The sequence below is a fragment of the Rhizomucor pusillus genome (assembly GCF_041956525.1).
Source record: "Rhizomucor pusillus strain CBS 183.67 unplaced genomic scaffold VTP01scaffold_25, whole genome shotgun sequence".
NCBI classification, from domain to species: domain Eukaryota; kingdom Fungi; phylum Mucoromycota; class Mucoromycetes; order Mucorales; family Lichtheimiaceae; genus Rhizomucor; species Rhizomucor pusillus.
In genome coordinates, this window is record NW_027192167.1 from 186,596 (window position 1) to 210,577 (window position 23,982).

The window sequence follows — 23,982 nt, forward strand, 5'->3', positions numbered from 1 at the left end:
GCTATCTCTCGATTAGGTAGCATTGAGCTGCCACTTGTTCGGTGGAAATGGGCAAGAGATCAAGTGCAACATTGGTGATTGATCAGGGCTGCTGCAACGTTAGAGTCTTTGCCGTCTCTCTTGTGCCTCTTTGCAGGAATCAGCTGAATCTGCGCGGCATGTATCCTTCTTGAAACTGTTCCAAAGTGAGCATGTCTCCCACAGGTACCCATGAGTTCGGAAATATGCCGTTCAACTCTGTGGACTGTGGGTTTGAACTTTTGACTCGAGTCCTTTTCATCTCAAGAATGCCAGTGCTCTGTAAGCCAGCATTGCTGCCAATTGCAGCTTTGAAAAGTCAAGTATAAAAAATAAAATTAGCATTAATGGTAAGGAATCTACAATATTTACAAGTGTATCACGTAGTGTAGTGTCGATGGTAATGACTATAAGAACAAAAACAGAGAGAAAGAGGAAGAACGAGGAACATCACGACCTTGGTTGAAAGAAGAGGTTCTTTTTGGGTTTCTTTGAATCTGGTAATGGTTTTCCAGTCTTGCGTTTTGCTGGAGACGAGGAGTTGGCAAACGATAAGCCGTTGCGTTCCTCCTGCTGGAGTTCCAAAGCAAAGTGGTAATCGTTGTGCTCATCTTTCTCAAGGAACGGAAACTTCTTCAAACATTTTGGGCAGGTCCAAAGATCGGCGGCGTCTTGATTCGCATCGGTGGTCTTTGAATAAAATGCAAGCAACCCTATTTTGGAACACGCTGCCTGCGCAGCAGGTTTTGAGGTTGGAGGCGAGGGCTGTTGCTGCTGCTCTCGATCTCGGTAACTTGGTTGCTTTGGGGCAAAAAATTTGGAAATGTCATGTGTCTTTGCAGACTCGTCCTCCATCATACCGGTTGCCTGCAGCGACAACCCGACGCAGGGATAGGGGTCACCTATTTCTGACAACAGTTCAAAAACCTTTTGTGTCAGTTTATCTACGTGCAAAGGATAAGCAACATGTCCGGTATCCGAGAAAAAAAGGAGGTTGATATTACCAGGAGATCGCAGTTCGCCGCGGCTTAGCATATTGCATGACTTTGACCTGTAGGCTGTATCGTGCGTTGATCGTAGATGCATCTACCAAACCAAAACGAGAAGTCAGAGTGCAGGTATGCATGCTGTTTCCCACAGTTCATTTACACATAATGTGCGGGGCCAGGTCCCAAAATCATCAAAATTCAGCGAGAGTCGCATATGCAGTTCATTGCTTAATATGGTCGCCCAACGTTGCATGTCCTTTGCAGACTGTACAGGCGGACGCATAGACTTTGAAGCCATTAGTGATTTAGGTGCCTTTGTAACGATAACTAACAAAACTGTTTTAATAGTCGTCCACGACAATCGTCTTTCAATGATTATCCTACCTTCTTCCCCGTCAATACCGCGCGCGATATTGTATATCCAGAGCCCTGTCGAATCTCCAAACTTCTTCTGAAGACTTTCTAAAGAATATTGCCTGCGCGGCGGAAGAGTATCATTAGAACTTCGTCACAGCATCAATGTAAATGTATATATACCAGATATCGCTTGACTTTTGAATCCCAAGTTCGTCCTCTACTTCACTCCCTAGTTTGCCTCCAAGATTCCGGATTCTCCGAAAAGGTATATCACGCATAAACGTCAACGTCGCCACATTACGTAGTATAGTCTAAAGTATATATTGACTGGTTAATCGCAGCTTGCATCCAGACTGAACATGAATGAATCACTCACCTGATTATTTGGTTTGTTGAAACTAGAGCACAGCTTGGCAATGACTTTGTTGTGTCCGATACCAGCTGAACATGTATACTGCAGCTCATCGTAAATTTCCTGCCGTATTCGTTTAGCGATCTCGGCACCAACAGCAAGTTGCAAATCCTGCCAAGTCGTGGGAGACCATCGTGTTTCATCGCTACTCTGCGAATTGTTGGATTTGCGTTCCTTTTCCTCTTCAGACTCGATTGTCACTCCCAAGCTATCCCAATCGATAGGAACATTGCAGGTTGGCTCTTCCAACTTATCGCCAATATCTGGGTTATTCAGATATCTGTTGGCAATTTCTTCATTCACAGCATTTGTAATATCCATAAATGCTTCGTCTAGCCCAATCTTTTGCACAGTTGAGCAGTATTTTGCAAAAATCTTGAAAATCTTTTTGGATGCTTGCCGGTATGCATCTAGCGATACCTTATGTGTCGCACGGCTGGGATTTGGATAATATCTCGGCTCAGGATCATTCTCGGCAAATGTAGCAACGTGCACCAGGTTTATCTCTAACGTTAAAGATTGCTGTGGTTGGTAACTTAATCTAGTGTGCAATAGCTTTAAGAGGATATAGGACCTGGGCATTTCTCTTTGGCTTCTTGTACATTACAATGGCGTGTGATACCAGCACGACGCGCCGCATAGTTCACTAAGATACTGATAGTCAGATCGCCCATCTCAACCATAACTTGAAAAGCGTAGATCGTACCGGCGATCAGGCCTTGCCATTGCTGGACTGCAGCCGGTTTGTCGCGAGGAAGACCGAGTCTTACTTCCTCTATTTGGGAAAAGAAAAAGCATTTGTTTGTAAGATCCCACAATCGGCCTCAATATCAACACATATAACTCACCAACTTGACAGTAGAAACAATCTTCCCAGGTGAACCAATCGATTTAGTGTTGGAAAGTTTCAAGTGCATATTTCAAACGTACCCAGGTCAATGTGCACAATGCAACGGGATCCTTTCAAGGCCTTGGGCAGATCGTTCGCCGTCGACATCGAATGTCTGTGCTGCGCAAACGGAGCAGAAAGGTCAAATCGGACTTCCCGACGTTCCAGGGAGCGTCAAGTCATTGAAAACCGCGAAGATGTAAACAGCTATTTGGAATTTTTATTTACAAAGAAAATTGCATATCTGACATAATTTCAAGCTAAAAGCAAAAAGATTTGATTCTTGTTGGCTTTTGGTTCTTAACACTTGCAATTGGAGCCGCATGTGCAGCCTAGAATGTGGTTAGCGCTACTGCGAGTAGTTACCCATTCTACTATGGATTCAAACCTTGGCCGGAACCTAGCAGTAACCCCGCAAGTTAGCACATTGTAAGCGACAAGTAAAATATAGCAAAATACATTTACCTTTGCAGGAGCAAGCTTGGCTGTGAGTAGCTTTGCACTCTGTGCAAGTGCAGTCATTACCGCAGGCGCAGTTACCGCGGGTGTTTTGGCAACTAGAATAGACATATATTTGTCAGTAAATACGCCAACATATCCTCCGAGTAGTCTACACATACGAGCAAGGTCCTTTTTCAGTGCAAGGGCAACCCATTTTCACAAACTGTATAATTAAAAACTACGAAGGTTGCAGGGAATGGGGAGCTTTTTATATGTTTGCAAGCTGAGTTGCAGCTAAACCCATGTAATGCGTAGCAATTCCGTTAGTTGACGCACTCTGAGACAACGGGCGCTTTTTCCGGCGGTCCCAGCTTACTGAATAAAGGGTCAACAAACCCAACGAGAAACTTGTGGAGCCTCCCTTACTAAACAATACCCATCATGGCGGTCTGCTGCCAAAACCAGCTTTTAATTTCCGGCGTCGCTCTTGGCGGATATTTGTTAACTTAGAAGAACACTTTTAGTTCCCGGTGTACCCATGAATGACGACGAGGAGGAGCTTGTTAACCTGCTCAAAGCGAGCAAGTTCTGCGTTGTCCGCTGTCATTTCCTTTTCCGGTAGTCAAGAATCCCGCTTGTCTCCTCCCTGCCTGACTGGCTGCGTGCGTGCTCACAACAACTATGTCGCGTGATACGCACACGATGTCTAAGCCGACCGTGACAAGTGATCGACAATTACGTACACACACGACACACTCTCACTCCCTGAAGCACCGTGGAAAACAACAAGGTACCCAACCGCGGAGAAATGCACGCGCCGAATAATTATACAGCTTTGTTCGGGGTTCCTCTTCAAATGACATATACTTTTAAGGACATAGGAAAAAAGTAACCTAACACGCAAGTTGAATGAAATACATGCATACATCATACGAAACGAATTCATATATACAAATAAACCTGGCATCAGGGTACCTGCAGGCAAAGTGGGTAACAAAACGAGTATGCTCTTTTTCTTTTGCATGCATCATTTTTTTTTTTGTGATGACCGAATGCCAGCACCTTGTCTTGGGCCCCAATTCCGTGAAACGGTAACACAAGCACAAGGAAGTCAAGGAAGTCGCACAACGTCCCTTTCAAGAACACAAAAAGCATGCATTAAGGAAGAAACGAGTACTTTTTGGGTTTATTAACATACAAGAAAAGAAAGAAGAAAACAGAAAAAAGTATACATCAACACAGAAGCAAAGCGGACTAGAATGTAATGAGAATTAACTTCTGAGAGAGAGAGAGAAGAGTAGACAGAGAGGGAGAGAGAGAGGGATAGAAGAGGAGGGAAGAGATATGAGATATGAATGCATATAAAAACAACGAAATATACAGAAACTTTTTTTAGAGAAGGCTAGATGCCAAAGAAGCGGTGGACATGATAGGAGAAGCCAGAGGGGAGGCATCTGGCGATGAAGATTGCGAGTTGGAGGCAGAGGCAGCCGAGGAAGAGGGAGTTTGCTCAAAGGCAGGGAAGCTCGAGGCGAAGAGGGAAGTGCCAAAATTGGCGAGAGTGTGGTTGAGAGCTGCCATGTGAGAGTGTTCAATGTGGTATTTCAAACCATTGAGGTTCTTGTAGCGTTTGCCGCAGTCGCCGATGGTGCATTGATAAGGCTTCGAGGCGATGTTCTCGCTGTCGTCTGTGACGAGATCACAGTGGCCGTGTTGGTTGTGGTACTTTAATCCATTAGGGTTCTTGTACGCCTTTTGGCAACCAGGCACGTTGCACTTGTAAGGCTTGTCAGCGTTGGAGTCTAAATAAGAATCAAGTTTTTGTGAGTACGAACGGCCGTTGTCAGATTTACACATGACGACAACTTACTTGTGTTGGCAGACGCGAGAAGAGCACCGGCCTGAGCAAGGAAATCCTCGTCAGTCAAGATCGGGGTTGGCAGTTCGCCGTTGGAAGCCAGGGCCAATTTTTTGGCGGCAGACTGGGTCAAGAGATCAAGCGCGCTAGGAGTGGAAGAATACTGCGCGTAGGAGCGCTTCTTGCCGTTAGCCTTCTTGCTGTTGCCGCCGGTGGCGGTGAAGCCGCTGCCGGACGCAGGGGATGTTGTCGCAGCAGTGTCGTCAGATGATTCACCCGATTCGTCTTTGACCGAGACAGGCGACAATGGTGCGCTGGCAGTGCTAACTGCGGCAGCTGTGTTCAGGGAAAGAGGAGACAGGGTGGTGGTGCAGCTGGAGTTGTAAAGGTCAGAAAGATACGCAGCTGCCTTCTTCTTAAGCGCGTCAGCGCTGTGGTTGGCGAGATCATCATCCAGATTGGGGCTGTTCTGGACAGAACCATCAACGGAGGAGCCAGAGGAAGGTGACCAGAAGCTTGAATCATCATCGTAGAAGCTGCCTTCGTCGTCTTCTAGACGGACGTGGCATTCCTCATAGTGCTGCAAAAGATCGTGAAGATCACTCAGGACTAGACCACAGCATGAAAAGTCGCGGCAGAAAGAGGCTTCCAGTTCACGGGACTCGAAGGCTGCCTTCACATCCGTCTGAGGAGCACAGAGCTGAAAGTCGTAGGCACTAGAGAATGTCAGCAGCCGGACACTTGAGGCTGCATATATGTAATAGTTGACAACTTACTCAAAGCTGATATCTTGGTTGGGCACATTGATTGTGCTCATACGACGGATGGAGTTGTATTCAACGGGCACCGGCATGCTTAAGGAGAATGAAATGCTATGAGATGAACAAATGCAATACAGAGAGAGAGATAGACAGAGAGAGAATGCAAGGGTATGCTGTGCAGTACAGAAGACAGAGAGAAGGGGGAAAGAGAAGCCGGTGCGAGAAAGAGGTCGAACAAGGGTAGGATGGCAGGACAGATTTTATACGACCAAGAATGGTTGTACAAGCTGTCACACAAATGGGGCCGGAATCGCAAATATGGAATTTTGTGTTTCCTGCTCTCGCCATTTTTTCCATCAACGAAAAAAGAATAGACTGTCAATCATCCAGGGACCAGACGCTGACTACAAAATTCTTCAATGTCCTCTGCAGTCCCCATCTTTCTACTTTAGTTTGATACACACCCAACTGAGCATCAGCAGGCAAACCAAGGATGACCACTAAATTGCCTTGTGGTACCTTCAATCGAGCCCAAACAGGCGCGGGAGCGGAAAACCAAACTTGTCCATGCGGAGATTTTGTTGTGATCTTGACCTCACATGCCGCCCGCCGCCCGCCGACGTGGCAGGCTCGTAACGATAAAGTTCGATTGTTTCATCCAAGCCCTTTCTCCGACGAGCTTGTCTGCCATTGGTTGCGTTTAACAACCTCGTCGGCGAAAACTCGCTCTTTTGAGCGACAGAGAATCATTTCGTTCTATCTTTTCGGGGAAAGTAGATAAATAAGAAAAAAAGTAGACACGGTATAAAAGAGAGAAAGAATGCGAGACAAAGGAAGGGACTCCCCACTTGAGATATGCAAGGAGTGTACAAAAGCGAACGGATCAGGACCCTTTCCACTCGCTTGGCTGCTAATGCACGACACAAAAACTGCGATCGTATTGTCTTTCCTGCTCTGTCAGCCAGTTAACGTTTCGCTGGCGACTCCGAACCCTATTTGAGTTACCAGGCTACCCTGGCTCCGATACAAAAACAACTAAAAGGTTGGACGAGCGACAAAACAAAAGAGAGTGGGAGCAGCATAACACAAAGAAGCATATAGCGTCATTGCAGTTTTCTTTTGGGCAAAGTCAAATGCGGCTGACTCTCGATTTCTGCATTTTGCGTTGCTTGTGTAGTGAACCTTGTATGTATGTATGCTTGACATGGATTAACCCGATGATCCCAAAAAATCAATATCCTATACAGCTTGTACCTTGGTGCTGCTCTAGTCACAGGACATGCTTAAATGCAGTCAAAAGGCACAGGGAGTCAATAGGGCACAGGATAGAATCGCAGGGATGTGCGGTTGGATCAGAGGAGAATGGCTGTGTTGCCGTTGAGAATCCAGTCCTAAATGGAAATAATGTTTTTCGCTGCTGGAGAAAATAGCGAGAACCCAAATTGCTTCTAATTCAGGCTTATGGTTTCTGCGATGCATCCCAAAGAACCAAGAATTGTATGTTTGAACGGAACGATCATCTCTGTCGTGTCAAGGTATATTTCAACTACGTTGTTTGTGTTTTTCTTTGTGTTTTTGTACGACTCTTATGCGTGGTTCTCACATGGCAAAACTTGTGTTGTGTACCAGCCGCCTTTGCTGGACTTGACAGAAACCCGCGGTCGGTCGCGGAGAGATAAGAAACAAAGTTCCTTCACTTGAAATGCATTCTTGTCTTTTACCATGCATCGGTTCACATTCAAACACAACGCTTGCAGGTCCCGTAATGCAAGGTTTTGATACTGGAATGGCGTACATGTACGTTAAGCCAACGTCATACGGCTTTATGCAGTTTGTTTTGCGCCATGCCTCGTAAAGGCAGGTAGTTTACATCTTCTATTGGAACGAAAATGATCTACCCTTTTCGCTTGCAAAAGACTTTGCTTCGCTGCTAGTTTATTAAAATGAAACGGAGAGTCAGAAACTTTGAAAAACCGACTCATGTTCACTCTGGTTCAGCAAAAGGTAAAATAGGCTGCACCCCCATTGCCCTCATGCAAAAAGGGAATCAAAAATTCCAAGTTGCAGCAGTTCATCCCTGTCTCGGATGCTGTGTCCGGCGCGTTGGAGGAAACTTTAAACGGGACGAGCAATCAAAACGACTCTCACAAGACACATACACACACACGCACTCTCTAAAATGTTGCGTTGTAGGAAAAGTAGAGTCTTCTGGTTCGGCTTTCCCTTATCGAGATTTGCCAGCTGGGATAGCATGCCAGCTTTTGCAGTTGTTTCGGAAATTGAGGCCAAATCAGGGAAATAAATAAAAAGCATTTGCCGCATAGATTCATATACACACACACGCGCGCGCATATACACACTCAATTTCTTTCCTGTGTGAGCAATACGTGCCTCGGCACAATATGTGCATATCCTGTAACAGGACCATTGAAAAATAGTGCTAAGGGAATTAATGGGCCGCTGATCGACTTGCAATTTTTTTTTCTGCTCGTTTCCTTTTCCGACTAGGCTTTCCGTTATCTTGGAGTCTGCTCTCCAACTAACAGCACTTGCGATCTGCCACCTTTCCCATGGCGAATGACACTGACAAGATTGCAGCTTCAAGTGAAAACAACAAGCAGGACAAGACGCAAGAAGACGAGCGACGTGTAGCGCGAGAGCGGTACTTGTCACTGTGGCTCAGCGTGAGCAAGCATCAACCAGTGGCTGATTTCAGACTGCACGGCGGGACGAACGTAAAAGGACATCTAGTGGGCACAGATAGCGAAAGTAACCGATTCAGAGTGGACAATCTGGAGACACCGATGGGCGCGCTTAAGCAAGGAGTTCTCCGAAGCACAGATGTCGAACAAATTCGATTTTTTTTCGTCTCCGAGTAATAAGATCCTGGATTCTCGTTGGTAGATATGACTCAACATTTGTAAAATGAAATGGAGGCTTATCGCGGTGGGGCAAAAAATTTTCTGATTCAGATCACTATTTAAGGGATCCATGTTTGTAACCATGGATCTTTTCAGCCCTTTCTGCTGACGGTCCCTGACAATACCCAGCCCACCCAGCCCTTTTTACTTTTAATAAACTTCCCCAGCTCTTTTTATACTTCCATCCATTTGCATCACATACACGCACCCACACTTACACAAGGTCGAAAGTAAATATCGATCCAATCTGGTATGGGGGGTGCGGCCACATGGATCCCCACCCCCATGTTTTTTTTGTTGAGGCATGCCAATCAGTTTGCTAACCGAAAGATTGATTTTGCAAAAAGGCCACTTAAAGCATTGTACATTACCACTTCATACACATCAGATCATCCCATATCATAGATTCTAAACATGGCACCAAGCATTCTTATTCCTCCTGTCAACGCTGCCGATTCCGGCGCTGCTAATGCCCATTCTTCTTCCTCCGCCGCTCCGGCTTTCCGCCCGGTCGTTGCTGTTGAAGACTACACCGATGTCACCACTGGTGCGCTCCTCTTGCAGGATGGCACTGTCTTCCAGGGTGTCTCCTTTGGCGCCGAAGGAAAGAGCATTTCTGGTGAATGCGTTTTCCAAACTGGTACGGTTTTATTGATGAGATGGATCATTTTTGGAAAGTGGGATCCGATCTTAATGCATGCGTGACAAATTAGGTATGGTCGGCTATCCGGAATCTTTGACCGATCCGTCCTATCGTGGTCAGATCCTGGTTCTCACCTACCCATTGATTGGCAACTATGGTGTCCCCGACCGATCCGAAATGGATGAACTCTTGAAGGATATCCCCAAGTACTTTGAGTCTCACGAGATTCACATTGCCGGCTTGATCGTCTGCAACTACGCTCAGGACTACTCACACTACTTGGCAAACTCTTCTCTTTCTGCCTGGCTCAAGGAAAACAATGTACCTGCCTTGTATGGTATTGATTCCCGCTCTGTCACCAAGAAGATCCGAAATGAAGGTGTCTTGCTTGCAAAGATCCTTTTCCCCAAGGCATCGGTGGCTTCGCCTGAATCTGTCGAGGACTACGAGGACGTTGAATGGTTTGACCCCAATCAGCGCAACCTTGTAGCTGAAGTTTCTATCAAGGAGCCCAAGATATACACTCCTGAACCATCCAAGGCTATCAAGATTTCCTCTGGCCGCACCCTTAGAATCTTGGCTGTCGATGTCGGTATGAAGTTCAACCAGATCCGCTGCTTTGTCTACCGCGGTGTCGAGCTCAAGGTTGTTCCATGGGACTATGATTTCGCTGCCGAGCCAGTTGACTCTTACGATGGTCTCTTCCTTTCCAACGGTCCTGGTGACCCGGTCATGGTCGAAATCACCGTCTCTCGTATCCGCAAGATTTTGGAAGCTGCCAACAAGCCCATCTTTGGTATCTGCTTGGGTCACCAACTCTTGGCCCTCGCTGCTGGCGCAAAGACTTTGAAGATGAAGTATGGTAACCGTGGTCAGAACTTGCCCTGCACAAGCATGATCTCTGGTCGCTGCTACATTACCTCCCAGAACCATGGCTACGCCGTCGACGGCAACTCGCTTCCTAGCGATTTCCAGGAACTTTTCGTCAACGCCAATGATGGTTCCAACGAGGGTATCATGCACAAGACTTTGCCCATCTTCTCCGTCCAGTTCCACCCCGAATCTAACCCTGGTCCTCGCGACACCGAGTTTTTGTTCGATGTTTTCATCAACACTGTCCGTGAATGCGTCGAGCAGAACAAGATGGTCCAAGTCAAGTTCCCTGGCGGTGAAGTCGCTGAGAACATCAAGAAGAACCCTCGCGTGCAGGTCAACAAGGTTCTCGTTTTGGGCTCTGGCGGTCTGTCTATTGGTCAGGCTGGTGAATTCGATTACTCTGGTTCTCAGGCTATCAAGGCCTTAAAGGAGGAAGGTATCTACACTATCTTGATCAACCCCAACATTGCCACTATCCAGACATCCAAAGGTTTGGCCGACAAGGTCTACTTCTTGCCTGTCACTCCTGAATTCGTCCGCAAGGTTATCAAGCAGGAGAAGCCCGATGGTATCTATGTCACCTTTGGTGGTCAGACTGCTCTCAACGTTGGTGTCAAGCTCAAGGACGAATTCGAAGAATTGGGTGTCAAGGTGCTTGGTACTCCCATTGACACTATCATCACCACCGAGGACAGAGACTTGTTCGCTCAAGCCTTGTTTGAAATTAACGAAAAGTGCGCTCAGTCTGCTTCTGCAGTCAACGTGGAGGAAGCACTCGCTGCTGCCAAGGAAATTGGCTACCCCGTTATTTGCCGTGCTGCTTATGCTTTGGGTGGTCTTGGTTCCGGTTTCGCTGATAACGAGGAAGAATTGGTTGCTCTTTGCAACAAGGCCTTTGCAACCTCTCCTCAAGTCTTGATCGAACGCTCCATGAAGGGCTGGAAGGAAATCGAATACGAAGTTGTCCGTGATTGCCGTGACAACTGTATCACCGTCTGTAACATGGAAAACTTCGATCCTCTCGGTATTCACACCGGTGACTCCATCGTCGTTGCTCCTTCTCAGACCTTGTCCGATGCTGACTACAACATGCTCCGTACCACTGCTGTCAATGTCATTCGCCACCTTGGTGTCGTTGGTGAATGTAACATCCAGTACGCTCTCAACCCTGTCTCCAAGGAGTACTGCATCATTGAAGTCAATGCTCGTTTGTCTCGTTCGTCTGCTTTGGCTTCCAAGGCTACCGGCTATCCTCTTGCTTTTGTCGCTGCCAAGTTGGGTCTTGGTATTCCCTTGAACGAGGTCAAGAACAGCGTCACCAAGAAGACCTGCGCCTGCTTCGAGCCTTCTCTTGATTACTGTGTTGTCAAGATTCCTCGCTGGGATTTGAAGAAGTTCACTCGCGTCAGCACTAACCTTGGCTCCTCCATGAAGTCTGTCGGTGAAGTCATGTCCATTGGCCGTACTTTCGAGGAGACTATCCAAGAAGCTATCCGATCCATTGACTACAGCTTCCCTGGTTTTAGCAAGAACAACATTGTTGACGACGAAGAGATCGACCGCGAACTTACTGTTCCTTCTGACCGTCGTCTCTTTGCTATTGCCAACGCCATGGCAAAGGGCTACACTGTTGACCGTATCTGGGAAATGACCAAGATTGACAAGTGGTTCTTGAACAAGCTTATGCGTATCATGAACATGGAGAAGACTTTGCAAACTTTTGCCAAGAGCAACATCCCTGCTAACCTGCTCCGTGTCGCCAAGCAGCTCGGTTTCTCTGACCGTCAGATCGCCACTCAAATCGGCAGCACCGAGTTGGCTGTCCGCAAGGCTCGCCAGGATTTGGGTATCACTCCTTTCGTCAAGCAGATCGATACTGGTAAGCATCTACATATGTCTGTGTGTTTGAGTAAAATATGTATGTTAACTTTGAACTTTAGTTGCTGCCGAATTCCCTGCTTACACCAACTACTTGTACATGACCTACAACGCTATTGAGCACGACCTCAACTTTGAAGACAACGGTGTCATGGTCTTGGGCTCTGGTGTCTACCGTATCGGTTCCTCTGTCGAATTCGATTGGTGTGCTGTCCGTGCTATCCGCACTTTGCGCGAGCGCGGTATCAAAACTGTCATGGTCAACTACAACCCCGAGACCGTCTCCACTGACTACGACGAGGCTGATCGCTTGTACTTTGAAAACATCACTCTTGAACGTGTCTTGGATATCTACGAGATCGAAGGCTCTTCTGGTGTTATGATGTCCATGGGTGGGCAGACTCCCAACAACATTGCTTTGCCCTTGTATCGTCAGGGTGTCAAGGTCCTCGGTACTTCTCCTGAAAAGATCGACAATGCCGAAAACCGCTACAAGTTCTCGAGCATGTGCGACAGCATTGGCGTTGATCAGCCTTTGTGGAAGGAGTTGACAAGCTATGAGGAAGCTGAAAAGTTCTGCTCAACTGTCGGCTACCCTGTCTTGGTCCGTCCCTCGTATGTCTTGTCTGGTGCGGCCATGAACACTGTCTACTCCAATGATGACCTTGCTGCCTACTTGAAGGAAGCTGCCGATGTTTCTCGCGAGCATCCTGTCGTTATCTCCAAGTACATTGAAGATGCCAAGGAAATCGAGATGGATGCTGTTGCATTGAACGGCAAGTTGGTTATGCATGTCATCTCTGAGCACGTTGAGAACGCTGGCGTCCACTCTGGTGATGCTACCCTGATCCAGCCTCCTCAGGGTCTTGATCCCGAGACTGTCAGCAAGATCGAGGCCGCTACTGCCAAGATTGGTGCTGCTTTGGATATTACCGGTCCTTTTAACATCCAGTTCATTGCCAAGAACAACGAAATCAAGGTTATTGAGTGCAATGTCCGTGCTGCTCGTTCCTTCCCGTTCGTCTCCAAGGTTATCGGCGTCGACCTCATTGAACTTGCAACCAACGCCATGCTTGGTTTTCCCGTTGAAGCCTATCCCAAGGTCGATATTCCCAAGAACTACGTCGGTGTCAAGGTTCCTCAGTTCTCCTTCAGCCGTCTCGCTGGTGCCGATCCTGTCCTTGGCGTCGAAATGGCATCCACCGGTGAAGTTGCTTGCTTCGGTGAAGACAAGTACTCTGCCTACATCAAGGGTCTCGTGGCTACCGGTTTCAAGCTTCCCAAGAAGAACGTCTTGTTCTCGATTGGTTCGCAAAAGGAGAAGGAAGAACTCTTGCCCTCTGTCCGCAAGTTGCATGAACTCGGCTACAACATCTTTGCCACTGCCGGTACCGCCGACTTTATCAAGCAAAACGGCATTCCTGTCTTCCGTCTCGAAGATGACACCAGCGATCCTCAATGCTCGCTTGCTCACCACCTCTCCAACAACCTGATCGATATGTACTTTAACATTCCTTCTCCTAACCGTTTCTGCCGTCCGGCTTCTTTCGTCTCTGCCGGCTACCGCTCTCGCCGCATGGCTGTCGACTACTCTATCCCCTTGCTTACCAACGCAAAGTGCGTCAAGGTGTTCGTCGAAGGTCTTGCTCGCTTGAACGGAGGAGACTATGCAGTTTCCCCCTTAGACTACCAACTCGATGGCAAGATTGGTGCCAAAGATATCGCCTGTTAATTAGATTAACCGTTTCTCTTTTTCTTTGCTTTTTGCTCTGTTTTAGTATCATTTGTGATTTTTTACATGCACAATACTTTGTGTCTATACATACGTATGGTTTTTTATCCGTTAATTATCATGTACATAATTGTAGTAAAAAGGGCTATTTAATCATCGGGGTTCCGTTCAATTTTGTTGCGTCTGTTTTGTCTGTCTGTTTTGTCTGTTGTCTTTACTTTCTTGCCCTTCAGCCTTGTACATTGCAGTGAAGGACAACAAGAGGAACCATGTCGAATTTCCAATTCGAACCTCCTCCACGACACTCATCCTCTTCCCGTGCTCGAGCGCCAGCAAGTTTCTTTAGCCTCCAGGGACGACCGAGATATTCGAATTCGCTGCCCATTCCTCGAAAACGGCGCACAATCAAGGAAGAAGTTGAGACATTTATTCAGCGTTGCAGTCGCGGCTCGCCTCACGTTCCGTATTACTTGCAAGGGACAACGTATGCAGCGCTTGTGCGCGAGCAGTTTGAATTATACAGCAGCAAATGCGTTACGCGAACGACAGCGCGCTCGTCATGCCAGAACAACAAGGTATGCACGCTCGACCCTGCTTCTATACCCCCAGATTCGTTTCTGGCTTCACTCATATCCCAAGACCTGCGATTACCTTCAGCGTGGAATCCTTGTGATACTGGCGAATTCGTGTCTGTGAGCGCTGATGGCATGGAACTGTCGTACAAGGGAACGCTTAGCGACGATTCGGACGTATCGGCTGCTCGCGCAAACTTTCCATTCAGACCACAGTGCGGTATCTTTTACTACGAAGTCGAGATCGTGTCCAAAGGTGTGGATGGTCACATTGGGATCGGATTCTGTTGGCCGACATGCAGCCTGGATAGATTGCCTGGTAAGAAGTCTCTTGTCAAGTTGCAAAGTCAATCAATCTGACTTTATGTTTTTCTTCAAAAGGATGGGAGGATCATTCTTGGGGATACCACGGTGATGACGGACACTTGTTTTCTGGACCTGGAACGAGCAGACCATATGGACCCAAATTTGGCACGGGTGATATTGTTGGATGCGGTATCGATTTCAGAGACATGTCAGCGTTTTATACCATGAATGGCATTTTCCTCGGCACAGCATTTCGAAACATTCTCGGTAGACATATATACCCATTTGTTGGTTTCAAAACGCCTGGGGAGCATATTCGAGCAAACTTTGGACAAAAGCAATTCGTATTTGACATTGAACAGTACTACAAGGAAGAGCAACGAAATACATTCAATGAAATTACTAGAAAAGTGAAATTACCGACGACACCTGGTCATGGAAAACTAGAGAATAGCGTTATATTCGATTATCTTTTGCACCATGGATATACCAAATCGGCACAGGCATTCAAGAAGAGCGTATCTTTGAGTCAGCAGGAGAATAACAACGATGGAGATCTGGAGCAAGATGCAGAAAAAAGACAGGGTAAGTAAATGCATGCTAGATTATTACATAAGGATCAAAAGGTCGCAGAGTCTAATAATGCCCGTATGCTTAGATATATGCAACGCGGTTTCTCGAGGCGACATTGAACAAGCAATTGAAATGTGTAAAGAATACGATCCATATTTTTTCGACCAAAATGAAATACTCTTATTTCGGCTACATTGTCGTCTGTTCCTGGGAATGGTCAAGAAGATTGATCAGGAACGCATTGGCACCCAGCGAATGGATGTAGATATTTTGCCCGAAGTTCCTTCAGCTAACAAAAGCAAGGGCAAAAGCAAACAGTACGCAGGCGTCAAACGGCGGCGCAACGAGCGAGATCAACGAGTAGGGGATGTGGTTGCTGAGAACAATAGCGCTGAGGACACGCTTGATTTCCAGAGGATACTAGAATTTGGAAACGAACTTAAATATACATATGCCCAGCTTGCAGAAACAAACCCCAAAATCAAAGAAGAGATGGAGGTATGAGCATCGCGAACTCGAAAATCCTAAGAAGGAGTGCTGACTATCGATTATTTTCTTTGCAGGCTGCATTTTCAGTGATTGCTTACTCAAACTTGGATTCTTCAGCGGTTTCACATCTATACGATGCATCGCACACCGAGGAACTTGCTAAAGATCTAAACGCGGCAATGTTAATCTCCAAGAACAAGAATCCTCAATCCAGTCTAGAACGGATATATCGGCAAACAGCTGCAGCTTTAACAGAAATTTCATTGCTTGGAAACGCACGGTCATCAATGTTCGTTTCCGAACGCGATTGCCTCGTACGACAAGATTAGCAACCACGCTTCTATGCTTTTTTACTTTTGCACATAAAAATCACGCCTTTGCCCCAACCCCCTGCCATCAAACTTCACTCGCATACGTGTGTGCAATTTGTTTTCTTGTTGTAATATGTACATACTATCTCTTCTTTGTTCTTTTTAAAAAAAAATTACCCCCCACTTGTATACCTATTGTCGTGCCCGGAGAGCATTCTTTCTTCTATATGAAATGATAAAGTCTGACAATACGCGTCGTGCTTTTGCCCATTGTTTCTCTTGAATGGCACTGGAATTTTCCAAATAAGTTACGGGCTTTTTTCAGGTTTCGCTCTCTATCATGCATCGTACCTCATATACTGTTGCAGGAATTCTGTACGTTCGGTTGCAGGCACGCTGTTCTCTGGGAGACTGTTGATGACACCGAGGACCCATTGGCTCGTTTCAGCTGGAAGGATTTGTGTCAGCGACTTGATAATAGTTGCCACGTCTGGGATGGTCTCCCAGTTGTAGTGATAAAACAGTCCATCGAATAGTGCCCTAACAAAGTCGCCTCCGAACTGCTTGAATAATTCGATGATCCGTGCACCATTTTGACCGATCGCAGCAGCTGTGCGAGGTGCATCCCCTGGCACGAGCTCATCTACAGAAAGAGCGATACCGAACAGGCGTCGATAGAACGTGACAACCGCTGTCAATCCTTTAGGTTCTTCCATGGCTAAACCGGCCAGGCCTGCCTGGAACACGGATGGTAAAAGCATGCTTTGCACCAGATGCGTCGGTGCTCGCTCCAAGAGACATGTCACCATGCGGAAATAATCTTCCACCACTGACAGCAAGGATTGAGCATCAATGGAAAAAAGAAAAGGAAAAGCTATCATGGTCTCTTCTTACCATCAGGAATCTCGTTCAAGTTCTTCTCTTGCATGATCTTGAACATGGTTGCGCTCAGTCGTTCTACGAGTCCAAAGCAAGCGGATGCATTTTCGGCACTGCCCTCTGCATATTCGCGGATGATCTTGGAGGATACGTACAAGTACACGCTAAGGTGGCTATGGTCAAACCCGCTCACAAGTCTTTCAACGAGCTGTGGTAGCATCGGCACAAAGTGGAGACCATAGGATTGCACACAAGCTCTTAAACACTTGCCAAGTTGCTCACACACGAGGTCTTGGTCGCCATAATTTTTTAGACACAGATCAAAGATTGGCCAAAGCTCATTCACAAAGTTGACACATGGATGCGACTGGTCCAGCGGAACTTCTGGGTGGATGACCTCCAGAAATACAGAGATGAGTTCCAGCAAGTCTGTGATATGCAAAGATCAGTATCTATCGTAAAGAATATATATACGCTTTGATGTTTACCTCCCGCTTTTGTGCAATCGTCGCGCGTAGCAACGGCTTTTTCCTTCGATGCAACTACATGCAAGTCCTGGGCCAAAGGGAGGCAGAATTGTTGCAACGCATTCTGGAGCCCGTTGACTGGAATGACTGCCAAGACGTGCGCTACTGCCTCTGTGACCTCCAGCGCATCGAGGAACGGTAACGATCGAATAATGCTGGTGTAGAATGGATGCAGATCGGAAAGGTAGTCTATTAATAACTGCAAAGCCATGTCCGTTAAAATCTAAAGGAAGGCAGCTGATAGTCCAGATAATTCAACTCACCTCGTTGCAGTCTTTGCACAAGTGTTTTAGAGCCAGTGCACTTGCTGCAGCAACTTCTGCGTTCTGGAAGCCAGCTGATATAAAATTTAGTTGATATGTAATGAACTGAGGGTGGAATCGTGTCCAGAAGGAGTAGCGTGAAATGACCAGCGTCGCAGCATATCGAATCTTGGGGTGTTCAGGTAACTTCGACAAAAGTTCCAAGATTTGGGGCAGGACTCTGTCTTCATTCTCGGAAACTTCAGAGCCCATAGATCGAAGCGAAAATATAGGTGCTTCGATTTGTTGCCAAGTAGCAGGTCCAGGTTGATTCAAAAGGGTCTGTAACTGTACCAATGCTTTTGACAAGCACCGTTCGGATGATAGTACTCTGCAGCAGTCTTTCAGTGTATCGCCCATCTCGTGCCGAAATTCTCGGAATTCATCTCGTTGCTCTGCTGTCCAGTCTGTTGTGTCTTCCGGATAATGAAGATGCTGGATAATAACGTCCACAAGAGCTTCATAGTAGTGGGACAATGCTGGGATAGCAGGTGCATATGACTCGGTCGTCAATGTGTTTGTGAGTTCGTACCAGAATTTGAATGTGATGGGCACAATATCGAGATCTTGGTAGGCTGTGCATTCCATAATACCGTCCATAATGGGGCGGAATGTGTCTGGGTGCTTTGCAATGAGCGAAACGTATGCCTCGCCTGCTGCTACAAAAAGACGACAGTAACCGCGTACAGCATCGCTGTCTTCCTCTTCCTTGACTATCTTTAATTTTGGCAGTAATGATTCAAATCGTGGGTATATCTTTTCAATGATTGCTTTTGAATCGTCGACCTCTCGTGTCTCGTAAATAAGTTCACTGGCTAAATCAACAGCAGCCTCAAACAGCGTATCGTGAGCAAGGGCTTCAAATGTCATGTCTAACATTGGACTGCTGGCAAACATGTTGATATCGACATCTCCTGTCCGAACCCAGCTCGCGAGGCAACGAAGCACTTGTTCCTGCAGATCTGCGTTGCCAACTAGAATACGTGGTGAACGACATTAATCCCTTTTTTCTAGCGCGTGCATTTTAAACTAATCGCATAATATTTACCGCTAGATTGCATATACACAATAAGAAGTTTCATTACTTCCGCTGCATTCTGCTCCAGCAAGGCCGCACTCTGTTCCCTGTATTCCTTATCCTAAATGGATTTGCATTAATTTTCATTTGTCCACAAAAAGCTAACTTTGTATTTGGGCATACCGTTAGAGGCAAACGACTGTTTCCTTCGATTTCTTCCGGCAAAATAGTCAAGAATTCCAGCAAACAGGCGGCTGTTTCCGGCGATGATCCAAACTTGTTGACCATATCCTGTACAGCAGTCTTCCATTCCGGCATCTGAATGGCAAGGTCAGCCAGAGCCAGGCACAGCTGCACCGCGATAGCCTTCTGTCTCGATGCTTCAGTCGCTAAGAGAGCCACGAGCGAGTCTCGCAGTGAGAACCGCGCTTCGGTGTTGAGATCACGCAAGTCGTAAACGACCTATTGATTTATTTGGTCTCAAAATATAAGCGTCGCGTGCCAAAAACAAGTCGACCCACCATTAAAGTCTAACCTTTTGTCTAAACGTCTGTGCTGCAAACAAGCGCGTCTCCACGTTGGCGTTGTCAGCCTTTATCAAGTAGTCGGCGGCTGTCCAGGCATCGGGCTATGCGATTTTTGTCAATGAGTCTGGTCTTCTCTTTTTTTTTTTTGCTGGATCGAAGCGGCTGTGGACATTGAGGCGACAGCGTACCTGCTTTTGAAATGCTTCGAGCCATCGGGTTGCTTCTTTCTTTGCGTGAGGATCTGTGGAAGAGTACAATGCCGAGAGAGCTTCAAGCACTTGCGCCACGGAAGCCGAGGCCATGATTATGTTTTAGCGATCCAAAAACGGTGGAACTTGCAGAGCGCCCGCGAATGCCTCTGTTCTGTCTCGGCCGCTGAATTCTATGATGAAATGCTCCGTGCACCCAGCAGAAACAACATTGTCCCTTAAAGTCGAGTAGCAACCAATTGCTCTTGTACTGACATTAATTGCATACGTTTCATCAAATTAGAGACTAGCTTTGGGAATATTCAGGAACCCGAATGCTTAAGGGATATGTCGATCCAATTCATTGGATTCACGTGAGTGTGTAATTTTACCAAGAATAATAACAGAACAAACCAAGCAAACAAGTGAAAATACAAAGGATCTAATAGGACGGTATATACATTTGTAGTTCTACTTTTTGGATGAGCCTGCTCTCCCGCATCGTTCGTGTCTTTCGTCCTCTAACATATAAGCCGGCTGATATCCATTGTCAGCGAGCAGGTCCGGATTAGGGTCCGTGTTCTCCATGCTACCGAGTGAAGTATATCTTGGAAAAACCGTTAGTCATCAAGATCATCAGACTCAACAATTCGAGTATGTTTACCCCATATCATACAATGAACAGTAAGGCACCTTTAGGTATCTCAGGAAATCCCATACATTTTTAAATGACCAATTGATGATAGGATGTACGCGCATAAATTGTGGCCAGTCCTTGTCAGTCATGTCAAAATGTGTCAAATCGCCTGACAGAAATTTGGGATTGTTACTTTTACGAATATGCATAGAATTTGGGTCTTTTCTTCTCTTGCACACCTGCATATGGATCATTTCTTCTAATTCCAACAAAAATAGCTTTAGGTTTTGGGTGAGTGCTGTCTAAAAATGTCTGCAATGCTGTACGCATAGGTCCTGGTATGGCGACGCAATCTAGATTGTACCTCTGGGCGCATACATCGACGAATGCATCCACGTGCGGAAAAGGATTTGGGTATGTGATATACACCGTGCGCAGCTGGTGTTTACCGTTCAACCGAGATAGAACTGCCGCGACAAGGTGCAAGAGGACTGTGCAGTCCTTGCCCCCATTGAACGAAAGCGAGATTCCTTCCTTCCTACACGCACGAAACAAAGCAACGTATGAGTGTCCTTTTCCTGCTTCCTGTTCCGTTAAGGTGCATTTTTCTATGAGTCTCCTTACCCATATAGCTTGTATGCTTCCTCGATAACTGACAGAGCTTCCTTAACGAACGGTGCAACTGGTTCCGAGGTAGATTCTGCAAGCTCGTATACCGTGTCTCCAATGTACTTAAAATCGTATTGCTCCAAAGTCTCGAATTTTGGATCGACCTGATTCAGTGTGCACCCGTGGTTGGCAGGTGGTGTAATTTGCATTGACTTTCGCTGAGATTGCTTAATGAGGAGAGCACGAGAAGGTTCCAAGCTCCCACGAATTCAAACGCTTATCAATTTCGGACTTTATCTCCAGAATTGCACTTACCTAACCCTTCTTACAAAGTATACAAGGTTACGAGTTTCTTGGTCACTTTCTACGTAATTTTGAATATCAGGCTCTGCAACTGTGAAATAAAGATATATCCAGCATGGCATTGTATGTAAATTTCTGTCAGGGACACAATGTATCTTCAAGCACGTGAAAAAGAAGAATTCATGCTGCTTAATGCGTGCCTTCAATTTCGTGTGCAACCGTTGATTCTGCCCCAAATCATTTGCACTCCTGCGTGAAAACAGTGAGGATGATACGATTTCGTGGAGAATCCTATGAGTTTATACATAATTGCTATGCGATGCGCAGGTGTACTAAGAAACAAGATAGGCTGTTATGTACAGTTATTTAAAGATACACATCCTGGTAACGACTTATGCAATCAAGCATCCACTTCACGCTCCGCGTCTGATGCTCATCAATCCATGCTAGAATTTTCCTGCTAACGACAGCATTCGACGTGACTATGGTGACCGGGTATTCTGGATCAACGCAAGGATCTTCCAGTTCTCCTGGATTGGATATACAGCTGGTGGAAGGAGGACGACGCGACAGTACTTGGCCGCCAGCAGCACGGCACAGTTGCAGCAGCATGTTCTTGTCATATTTGCCTTCAAACTCACCCAGAAAGTAAAATTTAAGGCCATGGAAAATAGGAGGCTCCTAAGTGGCTTCATATGAGCCTCACAGAACAAGAAAGCAATATGCCGTCTTTTGCGTTACCTTCGCCATTTGACGCTCGCGTCCACGGCTTGGTCCATGTGTCAGGCCGAGTACAGAATCACCGTACGCCTCGAAGGGTTCTTCTGGGAGCCATTTTTGTGCCTTTGCACTTTCTACTAGCCCTAGATCAAGAAAGGTTACATAATTTGTTGAGCCTGGCCGATATCGCAAAAGAATTGCATACTCACAGGAAATGTCGACGATCCATTTACCAAATATGATTCCTTGCAAATATTTTTCTGTTCTTCTGCAAATCCCATTCTCGTCGAGTTCCGTTACTACGTGCGTTACATTGCTGCTACTTCGATTGAGCGTTTCATGCCGAGTGATTTTCAATCTGTTTTGTTCCAATGTTTCTGTAATTTCCTGGATCCGTTCCTGGAGTGGCGAGATAAATTTAGTTCAGCTCGGCCTCATAAATCGATCTAGTTTATGCAGATACCTCTGGAATGCCAGTGAACAAAATTTGCATGGTATCAGAACGAGACCATCTCGATCTATTGCGGGAATCGATGCAGCCACTGTCATTTTCCCTTTCGTCCTCGGCCGATACATAGAATGATTCAATTGTTTGTTGAATAGTCGAAATTGTTTTATCTGTTCTTGTTGAATGCTGAAGTGGAGCCTTTTCCATATTATTGGCATTTTCTGCGTTTGATAAAGTACATTTGCTGCTGCACAGTTTTCCGGACGAGGTGATGGGTACGTTGCATGCTTCACACGAACCGGTAGAGGGAGATGCAGCAGATGATACTCGCCGCTTCTGCGGAGCCGGTAACTTAACGTTGGATATTAAACTAAAGTTAGTATGGCCTTCAACGATAAGCCTTGCTAGCATCTGCCGAAGATACTTACCGGAATAGAATGTTCCTTTATATCTGCATGATTTACATCGATAGACCTTCGTCTCTTATTGCCGGTGACGGGCGTGGTATTTGGTTCTTCTTCATCGGGTGGTTCTACTTCATCATCTGGTAATTGTGAAAAGCGAAGCATATCCTCAAGTAATTCGTCTGTATTGATATCGGACTGTGTATCAACCGTAGCAGAATTGGTATTGCTTTTGGCGGTGATTTGTTCATTTGCAGGTATCGATTGACTTGATCGATTCTTCTTCGACTGCAGTGATCCACTTATTTCTTTGAAGGTTCTCGCTTTCGTAGATTGACTATGGCAATTTGTTATCACAATGGTATCCTGATCCATGTCTTCAGATGTTTTAAGTTGTGCAGCTGTCTGTTCTGATGCATGGTCTTCTTCAGCCGAAATTGCTGCATTCACCAGGGCTTCGCTGTCCATTGTAAGCCCTTTGAATTCATTATCTCGTATCAGAAAACCGTCCACCGTTGCCGACGTATTAGTCGAGCGACTTAAGACATTTGTCGAGGAGAAAGATTTGTTTGATATCGCTGATCTTTCCCCAGCGTTGCTTTTTGGCGGTGTCAATGTTTCTCCTCCTTTCAACGGAGATGACTTGTCTATCGAAAGCGGTGGCAACGATCCGACCAAAAGTGACTTTACTTTTTCGACACATGCAATAATAGTATCATGCATTGGATCTTTTCGCATATTTCGTACAATCGCAGGCATATGGCATGACGGGCATTGCCTCTTCTCCCCGATGATAGTATACACACAATCACTAGACAGATATTAGAAAACGTATGATATCGAATTAATGAGCACATACTGGCAAAAGCGGTGGCCACATTCGGCCAAAGCGCGCGTATTTTGCAGAAGACCGCCACTGATCGAGGAAGTAGGATTAGCAAGTAATTAACAAAGCGATTTTGAAAGAAGTAGTCCGTACCATAATTCACATCTCAGTAGTTGCTCAAACCTGAGGAGCGATGCCACAAAGGACATTCAAGCACTTTCTCCAAATTAAGCTGGTGAAAGGAAGAGACGCGTCCGTTAGCTTGCACCGCGTTTTTACGTGCCTGGAGATTCGGAGTCTTGCAACAAAGCACGGATCAGTATATCTCTGCAAAGAGCGAGCAGCAATCGTGTCGATTAGAAAGTTCAATGAAATGCATTCACACAGAATGTGTCCAATGAAACGCATTTACATGGAATGTACGCGTCTTTACGTTTTACATTGACAAGAAAGACAGCAAAGACTCTAACGTTGCAGCAGCCCTGATCAATCACCAATGTTGCACTTGATCTCTTGCCCGTTTCCACCAAACAAGTGGCTGCTCAACGCTACCTAATCGAGAGATAGT

General features: G+C 46.2%; 8 protein-coding genes across 8 annotated transcripts, besides 2 other annotated features; 3 read left to right on the top strand and 5 right to left on the bottom strand.

Annotated features, from left to right (window-relative positions):
* Positions 1–468: 468 nt before the first annotated feature.
* On the bottom strand, positions 469–2,773 carry VTP01DRAFT_5811 (uncharacterized protein; the record flags this gene model as incomplete). The annotated part of the gene is made up of 10 exons (XM_069384644.1): positions 469–962; positions 1,023–1,104; positions 1,168–1,334; positions 1,392–1,483; positions 1,545–1,675; positions 1,741–2,282; positions 2,351–2,422; positions 2,483–2,551; positions 2,625–2,645; positions 2,707–2,773. 10 exons carry the CDS (start codon positions 2,771–2,773, stop codon positions 469–471), a joined length of 1,737 nt encoding a protein of 578 aa, XP_069235046.1.
* A 274-nt stretch (positions 2,774–3,047) lies between these two features.
* Positions 3,048–3,065: a sequence feature (Short protein (VTP01DRAFT_5812, KAL1926483.1) was converted to a misc_feature.).
* A 65-nt stretch (positions 3,066–3,130) lies between these two features.
* Positions 3,131–3,187: a sequence feature (Short protein (VTP01DRAFT_5812, KAL1926483.1) was converted to a misc_feature.).
* A 1,311-nt stretch (positions 3,188–4,498) lies between these two features.
* On the bottom strand, positions 4,499–5,817 carry VTP01DRAFT_5813 (uncharacterized protein; the record flags this gene model as incomplete). The annotated part of the gene is made up of 3 exons (XM_069384645.1): positions 4,499–4,908; positions 4,977–5,680; positions 5,741–5,817. The coding sequence occupies 3 exons, from the start codon at positions 5,815–5,817 to the stop codon at positions 4,499–4,501; spliced, it is 1,191 nt and encodes a 396-aa protein (XP_069235047.1).
* Positions 5,818–8,295: 2,478 nt separating this feature from the next.
* On the top strand, positions 8,296–8,604 carry VTP01DRAFT_5814 (uncharacterized protein; the record flags this gene model as incomplete). Its single annotated transcript, XM_069384646.1, has 1 exon — positions 8,296–8,604. The coding sequence occupies one exon, from the start codon at positions 8,296–8,298 to the stop codon at positions 8,602–8,604; it is 309 nt and encodes a 102-aa protein (XP_069235048.1).
* Positions 8,605–9,060: 456 nt separating this feature from the next.
* On the top strand, positions 9,061–13,775 carry VTP01DRAFT_5815 (uncharacterized protein; the record flags this gene model as incomplete). Its single annotated transcript, XM_069384647.1, has 3 exons — positions 9,061–9,286; positions 9,360–12,044; positions 12,106–13,775. The coding sequence occupies 3 exons, from the start codon at positions 9,061–9,063 to the stop codon at positions 13,773–13,775; spliced, it is 4,581 nt and encodes a 1,526-aa protein (XP_069235049.1).
* Positions 13,776–14,044: 269 nt separating this feature from the next.
* On the top strand, positions 14,045–16,044 carry VTP01DRAFT_5816 (uncharacterized protein; the record flags this gene model as incomplete). Its single annotated transcript, XM_069384648.1, has 4 exons — positions 14,045–14,666; positions 14,729–15,238; positions 15,312–15,724; positions 15,790–16,044. The coding sequence occupies 4 exons, from the start codon at positions 14,045–14,047 to the stop codon at positions 16,042–16,044; spliced, it is 1,800 nt and encodes a 599-aa protein (XP_069235050.1).
* A 174-nt stretch (positions 16,045–16,218) lies between these two features.
* On the bottom strand, positions 16,219–19,581 carry VTP01DRAFT_5817 (uncharacterized protein; the record flags this gene model as incomplete). Its single annotated transcript, XM_069384649.1, has 9 exons — positions 16,219–16,315; positions 16,378–16,855; positions 16,921–17,334; positions 17,394–17,631; positions 17,696–18,708; positions 18,783–18,873; positions 18,936–19,214; positions 19,288–19,380; positions 19,468–19,581. The coding sequence occupies 9 exons, from the start codon at positions 19,579–19,581 to the stop codon at positions 16,219–16,221; spliced, it is 2,817 nt and encodes a 938-aa protein (XP_069235051.1).
* A 357-nt stretch (positions 19,582–19,938) lies between these two features.
* On the bottom strand, positions 19,939–20,922 carry VTP01DRAFT_5818 (uncharacterized protein; the record flags this gene model as incomplete). Its single annotated transcript, XM_069384650.1, has 4 exons — positions 19,939–20,074; positions 20,132–20,273; positions 20,344–20,642; positions 20,729–20,922. 4 exons carry the CDS (start codon positions 20,920–20,922, stop codon positions 19,939–19,941), a joined length of 771 nt encoding a protein of 256 aa, XP_069235052.1.
* A 460-nt stretch (positions 20,923–21,382) lies between these two features.
* Positions 21,383–23,623, bottom strand: VTP01DRAFT_5819 (uncharacterized protein; the record flags this gene model as incomplete). Its single annotated transcript, XM_069384651.1, has 7 exons — positions 21,383–21,697; positions 21,758–21,879; positions 21,946–22,135; positions 22,200–22,535; positions 22,613–23,399; positions 23,448–23,504; positions 23,568–23,623. The coding sequence occupies 7 exons, from the start codon at positions 23,621–23,623 to the stop codon at positions 21,383–21,385; spliced, it is 1,863 nt and encodes a 620-aa protein (XP_069235053.1).
* Positions 23,624–23,982: the final 359 nt, after the last annotated feature.